This window comes from Saccostrea echinata, unplaced genomic scaffold (assembly GCF_033153115.1).
Source record: "Saccostrea echinata isolate AGI-Se365-2 ecotype Australia unplaced genomic scaffold, CSIRO_AGI_Sech_v1 ptg000012l, whole genome shotgun sequence".
Classification (NCBI taxonomy): domain Eukaryota; kingdom Metazoa; phylum Mollusca; class Bivalvia; order Ostreida; family Ostreidae; genus Saccostrea; species Saccostrea echinata.
Window position 1 is genome coordinate 4835122 of NW_026889761.1, and position 19238 is coordinate 4854359.

The window sequence follows — 19238 nt, forward strand, 5'->3', positions numbered from 1 at the left end:
TCTATTGCCACTTCAGGATCTTAAACTACAATGCATTTGCAATATGATGATATAAGTGAAAAGTATGTTATAAGTAGTTGAATTTTGCCAAAAAAATTCAGTTTGGTGGTCATTTTTTTTAATTCACCCATGAGTATCAAATTATAAAATAGCATGACATCCTTATTAAATGAGGCAAAAACGATCATTTCTGCATATTATAACTTACACAATTTTACTTTATCAGTGAATCCTCGCTCCTTTTTCGAAAGTATCTCTTCAAAGTATGCATAAAAATCAACATTTTTTGCTTAACAAAAATATGGAGCAATAATTAACTCTACCTTAAAATTCATTTTCTGATACAATATCCGTATCTTCCCGAGAAATAATAAAAGTTCAGTGAATGATGAGCCATATTACAATCAATATTTAAAAGTTTTTAACTGTTACGAGTTGTGACGTAGGGGTGAAGGTCTCTGCCTATAACAAAAACCAATACTCAGGATTATTTTCGTTTGGGTTCAAATCTAAAATAAAAAATGCTATTTTTTAACTCTACAATTATTTTTGCTGAGAGAATTTTCCACAGAGAAGTTTTGTTTGCCATATTTTCATACCTTTCTTTAATAATAACATAGCTCTAAATACCTTGTTTACAAATTGAGTCACGCTTTGTTCGCCCGACAATGAGTCTAAGGTCATATTCTGAAGTTATGACAATTCTAACTGATGAAGCTGACTATGCTAATGCTTAATGCTAATGCTAACAAAATATTATATTGACAGAAATAAGATGGAATTAAAATAACAAGTAAAATGAATTGATGTAAATGTTTTATGGGCACTGTGCAGCTAATTATCATATATTTTGCTATGTAGTATACTCTGAATTTGATAATTTTAATCCCTAATAGCTAAAATGTATAAAGGAATTTTGGACATATTTAAATTTAATTATCGATTTTTGTGAGGGTCATGCTGATCAAGCTTCGCCCAACAGTACACATGTTATGCTACGCCCACCTCTCAATGTAATAAGATACATGCTACAATTTATTTCGTGAAATAAACTTCTCTTATGCAAATAAAAATACATTTTGTGCAAAAATAAATAAAATAGATTAAATAGATAGAACATCGTCTTTGGGGTGGGATGGGGGGAGAGGGTCTTAGTTATTAACAAAAAGGAAATTTTAAATGGAATATAAATCAAAGACATTTATTCTTGAGACATTATATATATATATATATATATATATATATATATATATATATATATATATATATATATATATATATATATATATATATATACATGTATATATATATATATATATATATATATATATATATATATATATATATATATATATATATATATATATATATATATATATATATATATATATATATATGACTTTGGAGTGTATTGGTTATGTCAAAGAATCGATTTTTCTTGCATGAAAAGGGTATCACCTTTCGCAATAATGATGAGATTGCATTGGTAACTTATATAAAAGAAAATTCATAGTTGTACCGCGTATAGAGCAGTATGTTGTCTGTAATCCAGATAAGCTTGTTTGTTGTCCTTATATCAGTTTACTCGAACGAAGAAAAAGTTCCTCCGTCTTACAAAGGTATTTGTCCTACAATTCTACAATATTTTTGTTTTGCCAAAGGCATGTTCCTTAGATTATATAAGGTAGTTCCGGAATTTTTCTCATTCAGTTTTAATTTATACAACGACTACAAGCTCAATCGAAACTCCTCAGATGTCTAACTCAGAGACTTTTTTAAAGATTTAAATTATTATTATTATTATTATTATTATTATTATTATTATTATTATGCAAAAATGGCAGCAAAACTTTTTCACCGCCTTCAAAGTTCTCCCTGGTCTTGGAAACTGACTGGATCCCATGTTAAGACCGTACATCCAGTTTCCTTCAAAGTGGATGTTGTCTCTACATATAATGTGAAGAAAATATCAAAGGATGTGTTTCAATACGGTACAATTTTGTTTTAAAGTTATGCGTAATTATTCATTGTACCATAGGTGCTTTGATACCAACTTAGTCAGTGATATAGAATAATATCTGTATGTTTTTTCTCGTGACTTGGAATCCCTTCCGTATTTTTTTTCTTGCAAGACATATTCCAATACTTAATAATTTCGCAGCTTAAAAAAATTCAGTTTTATGCTCATCTTATTTTCAAACAGTTGTTTTAGTATTTGTATTAAATATACATGTAACATACAGTATATGAGACTGCTTTATTAAATTCAGTTAACTATAACTTCAGTTAAGTACAAAGATTGTGCAACCATACTAAAGAAAAATCCAGGTCGAAAAGGAAAGGATGGTGTATATACAATTTATCCGGATGGAAAACAAAAGAAGAGAGTATACTGTGACATGACAACAGAGGGAGGGGGTTGGACGGTAATTTAACAGTAGCGTGTTCTTTGTAGACAAAATCTAATTTCTTTAGAATTATAATAAAGAGATCCGCATCTTTAAACACATGCACTGGTTTGCTAATGAAACCTGCTTCATGTCAGAGCAAATCAAAAAGACAACCTTCTATGTTTCAGGCAATACAAAGAAGACAGGACGGAAGTACAGATTTTTACAGGACGTGGTCAGAATATAAACAAGGGTTTGGGAATCCTTCTAAAAACTATTGGATTGGTAAGATTTGTTTAACATCTTACATTTAAGTTATAAGGTGTCTTTTCAATGTATTGAATCACAACGTGTCAGCTTTGATAAATATTGACATTGTAAGCAGGATTATGCTGTCTTACAACTATTCTAAACAACTGTGTTCTAAACCCTTTTTAATGATTTTAAGTAAAATGCAATACTTTTTTTTCTTTTTACACTTTTCAGTATTTTGGAAATTTTCTCTTAGATAACTTTACAAATTCTGATATCTCCATAAAAGAAGACCTAACGAATAGAAAGATAATTTTATATTCATTTTCATTGACTGTGTATTTTCGTTTATTATCCCAAGCAATATAAAAAACAGTTAACTATAGTTAAGGATAGTTAAATACATATAATAAATCAAATTTAGTATCCAAATTTTTACTGAAGAAAAATAATCACCAGAGTAAATCAAAGGATCAGTGTTTACCTAAGAAAAATTATTGACTCTTGATAAATCAGAGATCTATAGTATTAACTTTAACTATTACTTTGATACTATCCTATTGAATATACAGTGCAAAAATATAGAAAGAAAGATATTTTCTATATTTCTAATAAAAATATTGCAAAATTCATCATGAGGCAGACCCCTTTTTGGATCAACCTGGTATTTCATGCGTAGATATTTAGTACCTACAAGTTTATAAGAAATTCTTCTAGTATACTTCTAAGATAATTGCCTATACATGCAAAATTATTAACATATATCTAAATTCATCCCAAATGTAGACAATATTGTATCACACTTTCCCTATATAAAATAACTTGCACAAAAAATTATAATTCCTGTATGCATCATTTACTTCATGTCATTTACCTTCTGCATAAATTTCTAAGGAAGTAAATAACAAAGGTATAATTTTAATTAAAGCATAGAAATTTCTAACGTAGTATTGCAGATCTTTTGCACCTAAAAGCTTTCTCGGAATAAATTATTCAAAATTTCTTAATAGAATCAATGAATCAGCTAAGTTATGGAATAAAAATTAACATGAACTAAAGCAATATTAGCTTCATCATAATAGAACAAAATATTCAGTTAAAAAAGGAAATTATACCTCTAGGATTTCCTTATTAAACTTAATCATATACCTTTATATATACTTAAGATCCACACAAATAAATCGTGTTATTTTATTTCTATAATTCTTATTTATATAGAGTCAAAAGACCCCAAATCGTATAAATTTCGTCTTTTTTAAATGTTACAACGACAGCAAACTCGGCACGTTAAAAACAACCAGAATCTTGCTAGCTCGCGGAAATGATATAATCTCTCTGTTTTGTTAAACTGATATAAAACTTCGATCAAAACTTTACACATATTGTTGTGGACAGACTAATTAGGGACAATTTTCAATTCAAGATTTCTAACAAAAGTGAATGCTGCATTCCCTCTATAAACAACTAGGTCCTCTATAAATCATGCGCAGACCCATAGACGGGAGGGGGGTAATTTGCCTTCTAAATACCAAGAAGCAGAATCTTTTTTAAAATGTATTTTTACTGTATGATCAATAGAGCTCCACCCTTTCCAGAACGCCTGCCAATTGAGATGAGTTTCAAAATTTTGACAAAGCAGTCTTGCTTATCATATCCAGGTACTTAATTTTTCTGCTTAATACCCGAGAGCTGAAAAGTACATTTTTGAAGAATTGATGCATTTTCACTATACGATCAGTAGAACCCTGCTTACCAGACACCTGATCTAGAGGTCATGGATTTCACAATTTTGTAAGACAAACTCTTGCTCCTTATAATTCTGCTAAACACCCAGAAACAGAGAAAAAAAAATCAAAGAATTAATGCATTTTCATCCTAACTCAGGAATTCCTGATCATGGGGCCACGTATATCACAATTCTCATAATTTTGTTAGAAGGTTGAGTACTTACTACAACCATATAAAAGTTTGACTGATTGATGTCCAGGAGTAAAGAAGAAGATTTTTAAAGATTACATTAGTTTTGATAGTTTCAGCCCCACCCTTGATGCCCGAGGACGACAGGAACCATGAATTTTACATACAATGTTTATTTCCCTTTATATTTCCAGGTTTTATATGCCAAAATTTGTTGAAACTGGTTTAGCGGGTTCAGAGAAGAGGATGAAAATGTTCAAATGTAACGCACGACGGACGACGACAGACAGACAGATACAGTGTAGCATTAAGTCAATGCTGACGATGATAATTTAAGCAAACATTCATATATCACATTTATATTGACTAAGCAGGTAAAAGGCGATGTTAATGTATAATAATTTACTGTTTTTTAAAAAGGAAATGACGCAATCTATGAGCTGACAAGGAACAAAGACCAGAAACTCCGGGTTTGGCTTCAAAGTTTCAATGGCGCTAGAGCATACGCTCAGTATTCCACATTTTATGTCGGGGACAGAGGCAGTAAATACAGACTAACTGTGTCGGGGTATTCAGGAACGGCGGGTAGGCATATCTATCAATATACTCACCTAATACTGATAAATGATATTAAATTTATGTCATCAATGTAAAGAAACAAATCCAAATGTTGATCATTATAAACAATAAAATTATTTTTTAAAATATGACAAATCTGAACTTAAAATAATGATTTTAACATGAATGCTTCAGAATTATTTTGTTTATGTGAATGAAAAGGTAATGTTTTCGCTCATTTAACCCAGAAATATGTAACACACATATCTATTCCAACTGAATTCTTTATTGGTACTGAAGCACATCATCATATACGATGGTTGTCCGGTAAAATCGTGGACAAGTTGCGTAGAATGAAAAATAATCATCACTGCGTTCTAAAATTTTCACTACTCTTTAATAAATTGTTCATCAATATATATAGCAAATTTCAAATAATTATATGCATAAACAAACAAATTATGAGATTTTATATTATGGTGGTATCGAGTTACGGTGCACGGATGATATTAACGTCAAAGTGTCTAAAGGAGCGTCAAGTTTTCCTCTTTGCTAAAAAAGTTGGATAAGCTTCACTTAACTTCGGGAATTTCATTGAGGCACATACTTGAGTTTCCCATTATTCCTCCATAAACGGTCGAGGAATCAATCTTGTACACAAATGGGGCCTTCAGAAGATTTATTAGTAAGTTATGGACAGTACTCTCACTATCATTTAACTTTATTAGGTTATCTTATATCGATGGTTTACACTGACAACGTCATTCGCTATTGCCAGTAGCTGTTTGTCCGTATGGTTTATTCTAGCCGGGGACTCAGTCAAAAAGATTTCGCGTAGAAAACATGTAAACAAAAGATCTAGTGATATTTTTAATTTTTCCCCCCGTCTATAGTCATTTAAAGTCTCTTAGGGCGACATTGCTACCACTAAATCAAACTGAACTGCTCTTCGGTGCGCCGTTACGACAACAAACGTCGCCATTTTTCGTGTGTTGTGTTAACCACTTTCCGAATTCAAATTCTCGGGAGGACGGTACCCTGTGCATATTCAAGCATAATAAAATATTTATTTTTGTCTATATTTTATTTTAAAAAAACCATTAAGATGCACTTAAATATGATAAATTAACATTTGCTTAAAATTTCAACTTAGTACGCCCATTATTTTTCGAATAAAAACGCTTTGTCCACGATTTAACCGGAAAGCCCTCGTACAAATGTACACGTTTGACACATCACCTGCATATAGGGTTTATGTCTTCCAGTTGATTTGATACGCAAGATCGTGTTCTATTTACGAACAATTTCTTAAGAAAGGCATGATATTAAAAAAAATAAAGCTTATGATACGAGGATATTAAGAATCCCATTTATAATCAACAGTTCGCAAATTCAATTGTCGATACAATGACATTTTTTCAACAATATTCTATCGTTTAGTCGACTTTGATGTTTGCTACCAACATTTTATTTTTAATTTTCACCAAACATTCATCCATGCACGCGCGGGTGAAGGAAGTTGTAATCAATAGGCCAAATTTGTTCTCTTTTTTACGCATTAATAAAGAACACAAAAGAATAATTATTATTCAGTGTTTTTTTTTTTGGTTTTTTTTTTTTTTTTGGGGGGGGGGGGGATTCGAAACTTTGTATTATATACTAAAATTATAAAGAATATATTTTTAGTGTATCGGAAACGATATAATAAAAGTACTTTATATTATTCAATGCACATGTTTTTTTCTTCTTTTTTAATTTACCGTTCAGATACTTTTGAACCCCCCTCCAAAAATAAATTAAAGATAAATAAATGAATAATAAATAAATAAATAAATATGATTCCCAATTATTATTATATATAAACATTTATTGAATAGATTTAAGGGCAACATGCGTTTTTTTGGGCACATGGTAAGATTGATTGATTGATTGTATGTTGTTTACGTCCCATTCGAGAATTTTTCACTCATATAGAGACGTCACCATATACCGGTGAAGGGCTTCAAATTTTGACCTTTACTCGGCACTCAGGGCCATTGAGCAGTGAGGGATCTTTAACGTGCCAACACGCCTGCCGTGACACGGGACCTCGGTTTTTAAGGTCTCATCCGAAGGACCCGCAACTTTCACTTCAAAGTGCCGAGCGCATGGCGAAGGAACAGTTGCTACCCATTTTTTATCGACTTAGGTCAGTCGCGGCCGAGATTCGAACTCACGAACTCACGACCTCTCGATCACGAAGCGAACGCTCTACCGACTGAGCTACCGTGAACGGTCACATGGCAAGATGCAATCCAAAAAACTCGTTTTATTAAACTTCGCTCACCTAAGCCGAAGGCATAAAATTATTTTGCCTATTTTCTGGCATTAAAGCATAGAAAATCCATAATTATTATATAGTAGTATAAATTAGCCATCGTATCTCTTTCAAATGGGCATTTCTAAGTAAACCACTGTTATTATCATTTGATTTAACTAATTTTTCTAACCTGTAATAGTTATTAAAAGCAAACAGATATATTTTGGGATGTAAAGGGAAAACACCTATTTCAATTTTTGTTGCCAAATCTGATGCTTTTATCAGACAAACCTAAAATGTTTTCACAACTATTGAAATCACAATTTTTTACCAAAAACCAATAACATCAAAACGTACCATTTTCAACACTTTATGCAACCACTACTCATGATAAATTGAAGTCCAGGCTTTTGGAAATCATAAACAGCTGCTTTTTCAATAATAATGGAACTTACAGATATACATGTACTTACCTTGTCATTAGTCATGCACAAAATTACTTTGTTAAAAAAACACACAAGTACTCTGAAGTTGATATTTAAAAGATGCTTGAGTTTTTTTATTGATAATATCTATGTAGTTTTTGGAGATCATATCTTCCAACAATCTATTGGAATTCCCATGGGTACCAATATCACCCCGTTATTAGCAGGCCTATTTTTGTATTCATATGAAGCAGAATTTTTCAAAAACTTCTGAATGAGAAGAAAACAATTTCTGTGGTCTTCAACTCGAAATTTAGATATATCGACGACGTTTTATAATAGTTACTATAATTCATATGTTGACTCGATATATCCCAGTGAGCTTGAAATATTCCATTGAAATTGAAATAAAAGATACCATAGTCTGAGACATATGTTTCATATTTTAATGTTTTACTGGAAAAAGACGTTAATGGTAACCTAACAACAAAGCTTTATGATAAACGTGATGACTTCAACTTTTCAATCGTCAACTTCCCTTACTTATGTAGCAATATACCCTTATCACCTGCTTATGGGGTTTATGTTTCTCAGTTGATTCAATATGCTCTACGTATGAACAATTTCTAAAACGAGGCAAGCTATTGACAAACAAGTTGATGAGACAAGGATATCAACAGTCTTGTTTGAAGTCATCATTTTGCAAGTTTTATGGTCGATACAATGATCTTGTCAGCAAATACAACCTATCATTAAGTCAAATGCTGACTGACGTTTTTTTTTCATAGTAATTGGTAGGCATCATTCACACACTGAATTGTCTACGGATTTTTCCGTTTTTTCCCGATCATGACAAGGAGCACACAGCGGGTGTGACCGGTCGGCAGGGGATACTCCCTCCTCCATGGCACCTGATCCCACCTCAGATTTTTTGGAGGTCCGTGATTGCTCTGCTCCCGATTTGCATTCTTTAATTGGACTTTGAACTTGAATACTGTTCTTTATCACCATATTTCATTTCAAAATAATTTTTTTATTATTTTTTTGTTCAAAAGGTGTTTTATCAAAATTATTGGGAATAGCATTAAAATCAGAGATCCAAAGGTAAAAGTTGGGACGATAATTGATTCATGTAGCATTAACCACAAGTTGGATGAGAGACCTCAGCCAAAGGTGGTTTATGTGTCAAGACATAATACGTTTTTCGGGCTCTAGCAGCAAGGACATCAAAAGCATATATGGGAACATGTTTTTACTTTCTTTTTTTTCCAAATTTCTTCTCCGGTGCTTTTTTGTTGAGTATTATCGGAAACTACTCATCCGATTGAAATTAAACCTTTTTAGGGTTAACAGACATGTTGTGTAGATGTGAAGAACGAAGATCATTTTGCGCGCAATTGCATGTACATGCGTGAGCGTTCGAGGAGTGACTGATACAACTGCTTTAACCTTTTTTTGATAATATGCTTTGAACCTTATTATATAAATATATATTAGTGGTGTAGACAAGATGAAGTGGTCGAATTAGCAAAAAAGCAAGCAAATACACGTGTGCTTCGCTCTGATTGTCTGGCACAAAAACTCTCAATAACCTTCTTGTTTTTTCTTTTCACAATATACTTTGAAATTTAAACATAGTCATACTTAAGGAGGTCCTACATTATGAGATATATATATATATATATATATATATATATATATATATATATATATATATATATATATATATATATATATATATATATATATCTGATTGATTAATGCTTATACGGCTGTATCTCTCATAGTTTTCAATGAAGATATTTGAGATTTCACACATTGGTATTTACTGTGAGTCTCTTTAGGAGGAAGATATGTGAAATATCTAGATTGATTGATTGATTGTATGTTGTTTTACGTCCCATTCGAGAATTTTTCACTCATATAGAGACGTCACCATATACCGGTGAAGGGCTTCAAATTTTGACCTTTACTCGGCACTCAGGGCCATTGAGCAGTGAGGGATCTTTATTGTGCCAACGCCTGCCGTGACACGGGACCTCGGTTTTTAAGGTCTCATCCGAAGGACCCGCAACTTTCACTTCAAAGTGCCGAGCGCATGGCGAAGGAACAGTTGCTACCCATTTTTTATCGACTTAGGTCAGTCGCGGCCGAGATTCGAACTCACGACCTCCTGATCATGGAGCGAGCGCTCTACCAACTGAGCTACCGTGAACGGTGAAATATCTAGAAACCATGGGCATACACATGCGCTGAAAATTGATTTGCTAATACTCAGAGACTATACTAGCGTTGCTTTTCGATAAAATACTTCTGACAATGAGGTGTAGATTTAGTAAACAAAAGAATTGCCCAAGTTAATGTCGTTTGTAGAGAATGGGGTCCATACGGGAGTGGGGGAGCGTTTAGGGAACATCTGTAACATCTGTTCCCGTTACAATTAGTACTAGTTTGAATTGGCATTTGATTGTAAAAATATACTTAGATATTTGTAATTTTATCAGTTATAATTCTTTATGTTCCTGGTAGAACAAACCATAACCCAGGTTTTTTTTTTTAAGTTGACGTGCAACGTCCATTCTTTACGATATCTTGAAAGAATATCTATACAATTTTGGAGGTTTTCAGCAGATCTGATAATAAAACAAGATCATCAGCAAAAAATAAGTGATTAAAAGTTATATCTTCTTAAAAGATACATAGAAAGTAAAAAGGCTTAGAAAGGCTTAAAAAAAAGCCAGGAACAGCAGAATCTTTAGCCATTTTATGTGATAAAATTCGTTTTCCAGAAGAATTTATGAACAAACCTGTTAAGGAATTAGTAGTTGTTTTGGATTTTTCAAACATTTTACGATACATTCCAAAGTCGTTGTCTGTGACACTCGCAAGAGAAGGCCTAAATGCGTTAAGTAGCGGTCCTACAATTCTGACATAATCTCCAATAAATGGTACTTGTGTGTTTGTAATAACGTTTGCCAAAAATTTCTTCCTTTTTAATCTCATATTTGCAGATTCTATACTGTCCCTCTTGGTTACAAGTCTTGATGTATTTGCCTCGAGTAGTAAATGCTGCTTTTCTCCCTTACCCAGAAAATAAGAAAACTTAAGGGGAGGATATCGGAAGCTAGAAATAGTACTATCACCAATTTTTGATGAAGTGGTAGCTGACAACTAGTGCCTAACCCTCAATGTTTTAGACCCTGTGGAAAATGTTAAGTTTTGAATTCCGACCTATGTTCTCGAATGCTTTTTACTTTTTGATTGCGAACTGTATTGCAAAATCTGATTGTCGTTTCAGTGACCATATTTACGACAACTTGAAATATTAATACGCTCATATAGCAATGGAGGTGTGACGTAAACTCTATGAGAATTTAATTGTAAACAACGTACCACTGCTATATTACACCCGACCGGAGATCAGATTTATGCGTAATTACAGTGCAAGGGAGTAAAAATTGAAATTGAAATTAGTAAACTTCAAGGTCTGAAGGAGAGGATGGAGCAAATAATGTATATCATATTTTTAAATGGATTTTCTGCTAATTATCGGGGCCAATGTTGGACGTTTTAAAGATTCATTATGTACCTGTCTTCCAAAACATTTTATAGTAAAGTACATATGTTTTATAAAATTTAGAGAAAAAAAAATCACTGATTCCATTTTTTAATTTATACAAAAGAGCTTGTGTCTATCTAGTATCAAAAGTGTTGGAAAAATCAACAAAGCATCAAACAATTCCATCTTTCTTTTCTCTTTTAAACAGGTATTTGTTTTAAGAATGAAAATGTTATCTGTACGACATCCTTTCCCAAATCCTGTCTTCAGTTAAGACGGATTTAGGATGAAAATGCTATCTGCTGAACAATTTACTTTCCTTAATCCTGCCTGAAAGTGACTTAACAATCCTTCAGATTCTAAATTGTTATTAAGATAGATTAGAGTAGTCTGTTATACAGTTAATCCTTTATAATTATTGCGATTTTCTAGATCCCCAGATTTATACAAATATGTAATTGATGAGAGGTTCCATGATTCTGGCATTCCGCCAGTCTAAAGAATTTTATTTAAAAAGTTTAACTAGTAGAGTCAGAAAAAATCAGCTCTTATTTTAATAAATTCATTTGGAATAAGGTGCAAAACCAGAGCATTTTTCAGGTTATAAGCTTGATATTCCGATTTGCACTTCTTTAATTTAAATAAAAATTGTTTTCGACTTCACAACAACTATTGTACATACCTATGTCATGTTCTTCAGAATTTAATAGCGTGTGAATATTAGTTAATTCATTCTTATATTTTTATGGGCAAGCAACTCTGTCTCAATTTGGTTTTGCATGTTTGACTTTCAAAACATTAAACAAAAAATTAGTGTAATTAGGGATTAGTCCATTAGAAGTGTTAGCTACAGCTTTATACGAGAAACCAGATATTGATTGCTTACACATTGTTTGCAATCGGTTTTTAGCTTGTGAAAAGGCTTGAAGAAAATAACAATTATTTGGTGATTTCTTGTCCCTTTTTTTGTTATCAAGATAACCTTTCCTCTAAGCATTCATATGACTTTCATTCACTCTTCTGTTTGATATGTTTTGTACGTCTACAACGAATAGAATTATATTTTTTCAAAATCTATCTAGTGTTTTAGACATGGTTTAGTAAACTAGTAGAAATAATTCTTGTGATATAAAGTATTAGATGCAGACATATAATTCACTGTGTACATACAAAACATATTCAATAACGTTTTATCCCCCCACCCCCCAAAAAATTACACATTTTTGATCATGATGCTTTTTTTCTGTGCTACCAATCCTTCCTCAATATACATCCATATTCTGTTACAGGATACAGTTTGACTTATCACAATGATGGGTACATTAATCTCTAAGAATCAGGATAATGACATGAGTAGTAGTACCTGTCTTGTAACAGGACAATGAAGATTACAGAGGCTGTTACTCTGTTCTAGTTATTGTCTCTATAAATACTGTCCTTATTGTACAATACTCTGTTACAGGTGACAGTTTGGATTATCACAATGGAATGAAATTTAGTACAAAGGATCAGGATAATGACAGTAATAGTGGTAACTGTGCTATAACATGGCACGGAGCCTGGTGGAACAAGTCCTGTCACCAATCAAACCTTAACGGAAAGTACGCCACATCTGCTGTAAAAAATTGGAAATACCCGGTATGGCAGCACTGGAAGTATAATGAAGCGCTACAAAAGACTATGATGATGATCAGACACAAAAACTAAAGAGTTTTGAAATGCATATTCAGTCCTGACAGGAATTTAAAAAAAAAAATTGAATAGTAAACTCTTAACAAATAAAAATAAGAACTTTATATCATTACAGTTTATCATTTATATTTTGCTATATCCTGTTATTTGAAACGCGTTGCTTACAAGTTTGGAGTACTTCTACAATGTATATATATATATATATATATATATATATATATATATATATATATATATATATATATATATATATATATATACATTGTATATATATATATATATATATATATATATATATATATATATATATATATATATATACATTGTATATATATATATATATATATATATATATATATATATATATATATATATATATATATATATATATATATATATATATATATATATAATTTCAAAAACAAAATGAAGAACCGGTACAGTTTTGCTGGGTGTATTAAAAATAAAAATCCAAAAAATCACAAAATATTTTCTGCAAGCGCTTTCGCCATGTTAGGCTCTTCAGGCAGTTATACAAATGTCAGGTAGGTTACCTGGTAACGTCCAAAAGCAAAAGTTCATTGTGACGTCATAATAGATCAAGGTAGCGTAAAGTTGCCGTATTAGATAATGTACAAATATTGCATTAACTTGAACACATAATATGCATAAAATCTTACAATATGTTATATAATAATGTATCATTTTCGATTAAGCTTTGGTTTAAAGAGTTTGATAAATTAGTCCTCTTTTGCCAAACGTAGATTTTCATTTTCATTGGGAAGTTTATAAAAAGGGAAAATCTTAAATATTCCTTTGCCGCATTTTGCAAAGTGTTCACAACATGGTGTATTACGCACACTAGGGTCTTTAATTTGTTGCTTGTGTACACGAACCCGGGCATTTAGTTTCCCCGTTTGTCCAATATAGAATTCTTTGCATGTCGGACAGATTGCACAGTAGATAACGTTTTCGGATTTACAGTTCATTGGTGAATTGGTTCTAATTTCCATTCCTGATTTAAGTTGGATTCTATTTCCCTCTTCTAAATATGTACACGTTCCGCATCTTGGATCTCTGCATTTTTTAATGGTTGGAATTTCCTCCTGTGTAGTAAAACGGGCCTTGGTTAACAATTTTTTAAGATTGGGTGCCTGTCGTCGACTATTGATAATATCATTTGGTTGTATTAAACTTTTCATATTTTCCGATTGTTCTAAAATTGAGTAGAATCTTTTAGCGTCCATAAGGATATTTCTGTTTCGTGGGTTATGGGTCACAACAAAGGCTATTTTCCCGTCATCGGTGGTGTCATCTACACGACGTGGATTTCTAAGGTTCTCTATTGGAATTTTGGACGCCTTGTCTATTCCAGCGTTGATTAAATCAATTGGATAGTTTTGTCGTCGTAGATGGATGGCACGATCGATCATCCATCCCACACAAAACGTAATATCCCGTTTAATTTAGCACGAAGAATTTGTACAATTATTACAGATAGAACCCTGCGTTCTAGACGTTTGGAGGAATTAAAAATATATCTACGACGACAAAACTATCCAATTGATTTAATCAACGCTGGAATAAACAAGGCGTCCAAAATTCCAATAGAGAACCTTAGAAATCCACGTCGTGTAGATGACACCACCGATGACGGGAAAATAGCCTTTGTTGTGACCCATAACCCACGAAACAGAAATATCCTTATGGACGCTAAAAGATTCTACCCAATTTTAGAACAATCGGAAAATATGAAAAGTTTAATACAACCAAATGATATTATCAATAGTCGACGACAGGCACCCAATCTTAAAAAATTGTTAACCAAGGCCCGTTTTACTACACAGGAGGAAATTCCAACCATTAAAAAATGCGGAGATCCAAGATGCGGAACGTGTACATATTTAGAAGAGGGAAATAGAATCCAACTTAAATCAGGAATGGAAATTAGAACCAATTCACCAATGAACTGTAAATCCGAAAACGTTATCTACTGTGCAATCTGTCCGACATGCAAAGAATTCTATATTGGACAAACGGGGAAACTAAATGCCCGGGTTCGTGTACACAAGCAACAAATTAAAGACCCTAGTGTGCGTAATACACCATGTTGTGAACACTTTGCAAAATGCGGCAAAGGAATATTTAAGATTTTCCCTTTTTATAAACTTCCCAATGAAAATGAAAATCTACGTTTGGCAAAAGAGGACTAATTTATCAAACTCTTTAAACCAAAGCTTAATCGAAAATGATACATTATTATATAACATATTGTAAGATTTTATGCATATTATGTGTTCAAGTTAATGCAATATTTGTACATTATCTAATACGGCAACTTTACGCTACCTTGATCTATTATGACGTCACAATGAACTTTTGCTTTTGGACGTTACCAGGTAACCTACCTGACATTTGTATAACTACCTGAAGAGCCTAACATGGCGAAAGCGCTTGCAGAAAATATTTTGTGATTTTTTGTATTTTTATTTTATATATATATATATATATATATATATATATATATATATATATATATATATATATATATATATATATATATATGAATATGGAATTTATTTTATGAGAGGGACAGGATTTTTTATATATTTTCACGAGTGCGAAGCACTGGTGGAAATATAAAAAAAAATCCGGTCTCACGAAAAAACATTGAATTTTCTGTTTATTACATTTTCTAGATTTTCCCTTGGCCTTTGTCTTTTCGTAACACAGAAACTCTTTGTGAAATGAAGAAAAACAGTAAGTTTTGCCGCACTTTCTCACACTGTGCGAATAACATTTTGATATCCTTTCCATTGTGCCAGAATATCACTTTTATTCAGTAAATAAATTACAGTATTTCGCTGTTGAAAATATAATATAATATAATATAATATAATATAATATAATATAATATAATATAATATAATATAATATAATATAATATAATATAATATAATATAATATAATATATATATATATATATATATATATATCAGGCTTGGGGTGAATTACTTTGTAAAGTAATGCATTACATTACCATTTCCTCAAGAATTTGGGCATTAAATTACCATTACCATTACTCTAATTTCTTAAAGTAATGCATTACATTACCATTACTTTAGCAAAGTAATGCATTATCATTACCATTACTTTTGGAGGTTTTCAGAAATTTAAAAAAAAACAAAAAAACTTTGCAACTATTTTAATAAACATGCATCCCAACCCTTTAAAACTAAACATGATGAATGATAATTCAAATTTAATTACTTGTATTTATTACACTGTAAATAATTTACATATCTATTTATTATTCATAGGTAGTTCAAATTTTTGCTATTGCCAATAGGATAAAAACATGTACAAAAAATTACGACAAAAATTAAATACATTGACAAACTTGTAAAAATTAAGGTTTGGACAGTATGTACGTTTTTGTTCTTCTAAAAGTAGAATGTTTGTCTTCTATTCATATTGGTGCAATGGATTTAATTGTAATGGTCAGCTCAAGCTAGATCAGCTCAATTAATGTTTCATAAACATAGTCAGAAGAAAGGGGCTGGTTTTTGGAGTACTTCTCAAAACAATACATTGTTTTAATTGTTAGATAACCTTAGAGGCATTTTGTGTTTTGATGACACTATTCAAAAGGTGGCAATTACCTGTTTACATTGTACATTAATTAGTGTGCCTCATATCGGAATTATTTTTAAAGGAAATTAAAAAAAAAAAAAACTCTTTAAAATATACATTGAAATTAAATCTGATCTAAAATAAGTATATATAAAAATTTAAATGTATTGTATCTATACTTTCAACATAAAAAATATACTAGTATTTGAATAGGTATAGAGAGTTTATATATTATGAATAGGTTAACTTTTTTCAATGGGGTTTTGGGGTTATTTTGGGGTTTAATGTATAAATGCGGATGTCGATCTCCACTTAGTCTGCACATAATTTAAACATCATATAATCATTTCCATTTTATTTTCTGTAACAATATACTGTATACAGGGAAATTTTCGCCCCCGTTTTTTTTCTCGCCCCTTTCGCCCTCGTCTGAAGTGGGCGAATTTAAAGCGGAGCGAATTCAAAGTAAACAGTATAATATTTTAAACAAAACTGTTGTTGGGCGGATTCAAAACAGCTAGGGCAAAATTGTTTGCAAATGTGAAAGGGCGAAAATAACCCTGTATACAGTATACAAAATAATGCTTTGTAATGCTATGTAATGTCAGCATTACTCTGGATTTGAGAAAGTAATGCATTACATTACCATTACATGTAATGCAATATTTTTTGCATTACACATTACTAGCATTACTTCGAGTTCAAGTAATGCATTGCAATACATTACCATTACATTTAGCATTACCCCAAGCCTGATATATATATATATATATATATATATATATATATATATATATATATATATATATATATATATATATATATATATATATATATATATATACATGTATATATATATATATATATATATATATATATATATATATATATATATATATATATATATATATATATATATATATATATATATATATATATATATCTCACATGTTTACGCCTTTATCCCGAGTTAGAACATTGATATTGATGTATAAAACATGTGATAAAAGATTCTCCCAGGATTCTCCCATGATCTGTGGTTTGATATACATTTTTGTCCCCTCGCCAAGGCTCGGGGATAAAAAAATAACACACAACTCGTTGGATAAAAATCATATCCAACCACAAATCATGACAGTTCCTATATATATTTATAAAAAAAAAATGAGCAGCCACAGGGACATGTGTTTTTCTTCTGACTAAAGATAAATTCAAAACATGTCTCTCTTATAAACTCCCGCCAGTTCCTCCCACATACACTACTTTGTTAATTTTTTTTTTTTTTTACAAAAAAATCCACATACAACTTTCCTAGATTTACAATTAATATATTTTTGTTATCTGAAAGATGTTTCCGTTATTATCTTCGAACTGACTGGTTTTAACAACATATTTACAAAGAATACATTTTATAGCCTCACACGGCTCACACAAATTTCCTTTCTTAAAAAATAAATTATGCTTTTTATGATCACCTATTTTCTTGTGTTTACTGTATGCAGCAATAGGAGGTGTTGTAAATAAGTATTTGCATAGTGCAAAAAAAAAAAAAAAAAAAAAAAAAAAAAGACGCCATCCCAACATCCAAACATGTCTAAAACTTATTTGTGCAAAAAAAAACAAAAACAAAAAACGATGGCATCCTAATAAGCAGACATGTCTTAAACTTATTAGAACCCGACACTATTAATGAAGCATTTGGTCAATTGCTTATATGTCAAAATTACTTAAGAGTGTTTCGGTGGTATTAATAGCACATGTCATTTCAAATTTGTAATAAGGTCCGCCTCGTCATGGGTCCAATGACCAGATTACCTATATTCTTGTGTTTAGTGTATCCAACAATAGGAGGTGTTGTGAATAGGTTTTTGCATAGTGGGGAGAAAAAAAAAAAGGACGGCATCCTAACATCCAGACATGTCTTAAATTTATTTGTGCAAAAACAAAACCCGTGGCATCCTAACATCCAGACATGTCTTAAACTTATAAGAACCCGACACTCTTAATGAAGCATTTGGTCAATTGCATATGCAATGGCATATAATTTTAAACGGAGGTACTCAATACCTCGAAAATACAGAATCCATACTTTCAATATTTAAATGTTTTAATCTATAATCTATAGGTTTAAATCTATAATCTAGTAGTTTGGTTTCCTAAAAAACGGTTGATCCCTTTAGTTTACCCCTTCTGCAGATTCAAAATACTTAAAATTGTGAGATATTATTTTTTTTATGTCAGAGATATTGGAGCATGACAGACAGATATGAAGCATTTACTTTTATTTACATCGTCGGCACTTACATGTACAGTCACCACCTGAAGTGAATTTTTGACTTTCAATTTATGACATTTATGACATCAATAAATATAAAAAATATCTCAGTGTTGTTATTGCATGGCTCTGTCATTTTGTAAAATGCTGCAAAATTCACTATTTCTGTTTCTTGCATCGTCTGAGGTCGACTACACAGTACTTTAATATCATCATGTTGACCGCTTTTCAGTACTTT

General features: G+C 31.3%; 1 protein-coding gene across 1 annotated transcript in view; it reads left to right on the forward strand.

Annotated features, from left to right (window-relative positions):
- LOC133185221 (ficolin-1-like) overlaps nucleotides 1–13196 on the forward strand; it is a 176276-nt gene extending 163080 nt beyond the window's left edge. The window contains exon 6 of the mRNA XM_061320318.1: nucleotides 12863–13196. Within this exon, the coding sequence (XP_061176302.1) occupies nucleotides 12863–13107 (245 nt within the window). The 3' untranslated portion in view covers nucleotides 13108–13196. The remainder of the gene's footprint in view (nucleotides 1–12862) is intronic.
- Nucleotides 13197–19238: the final 6042 nt, after the last annotated feature.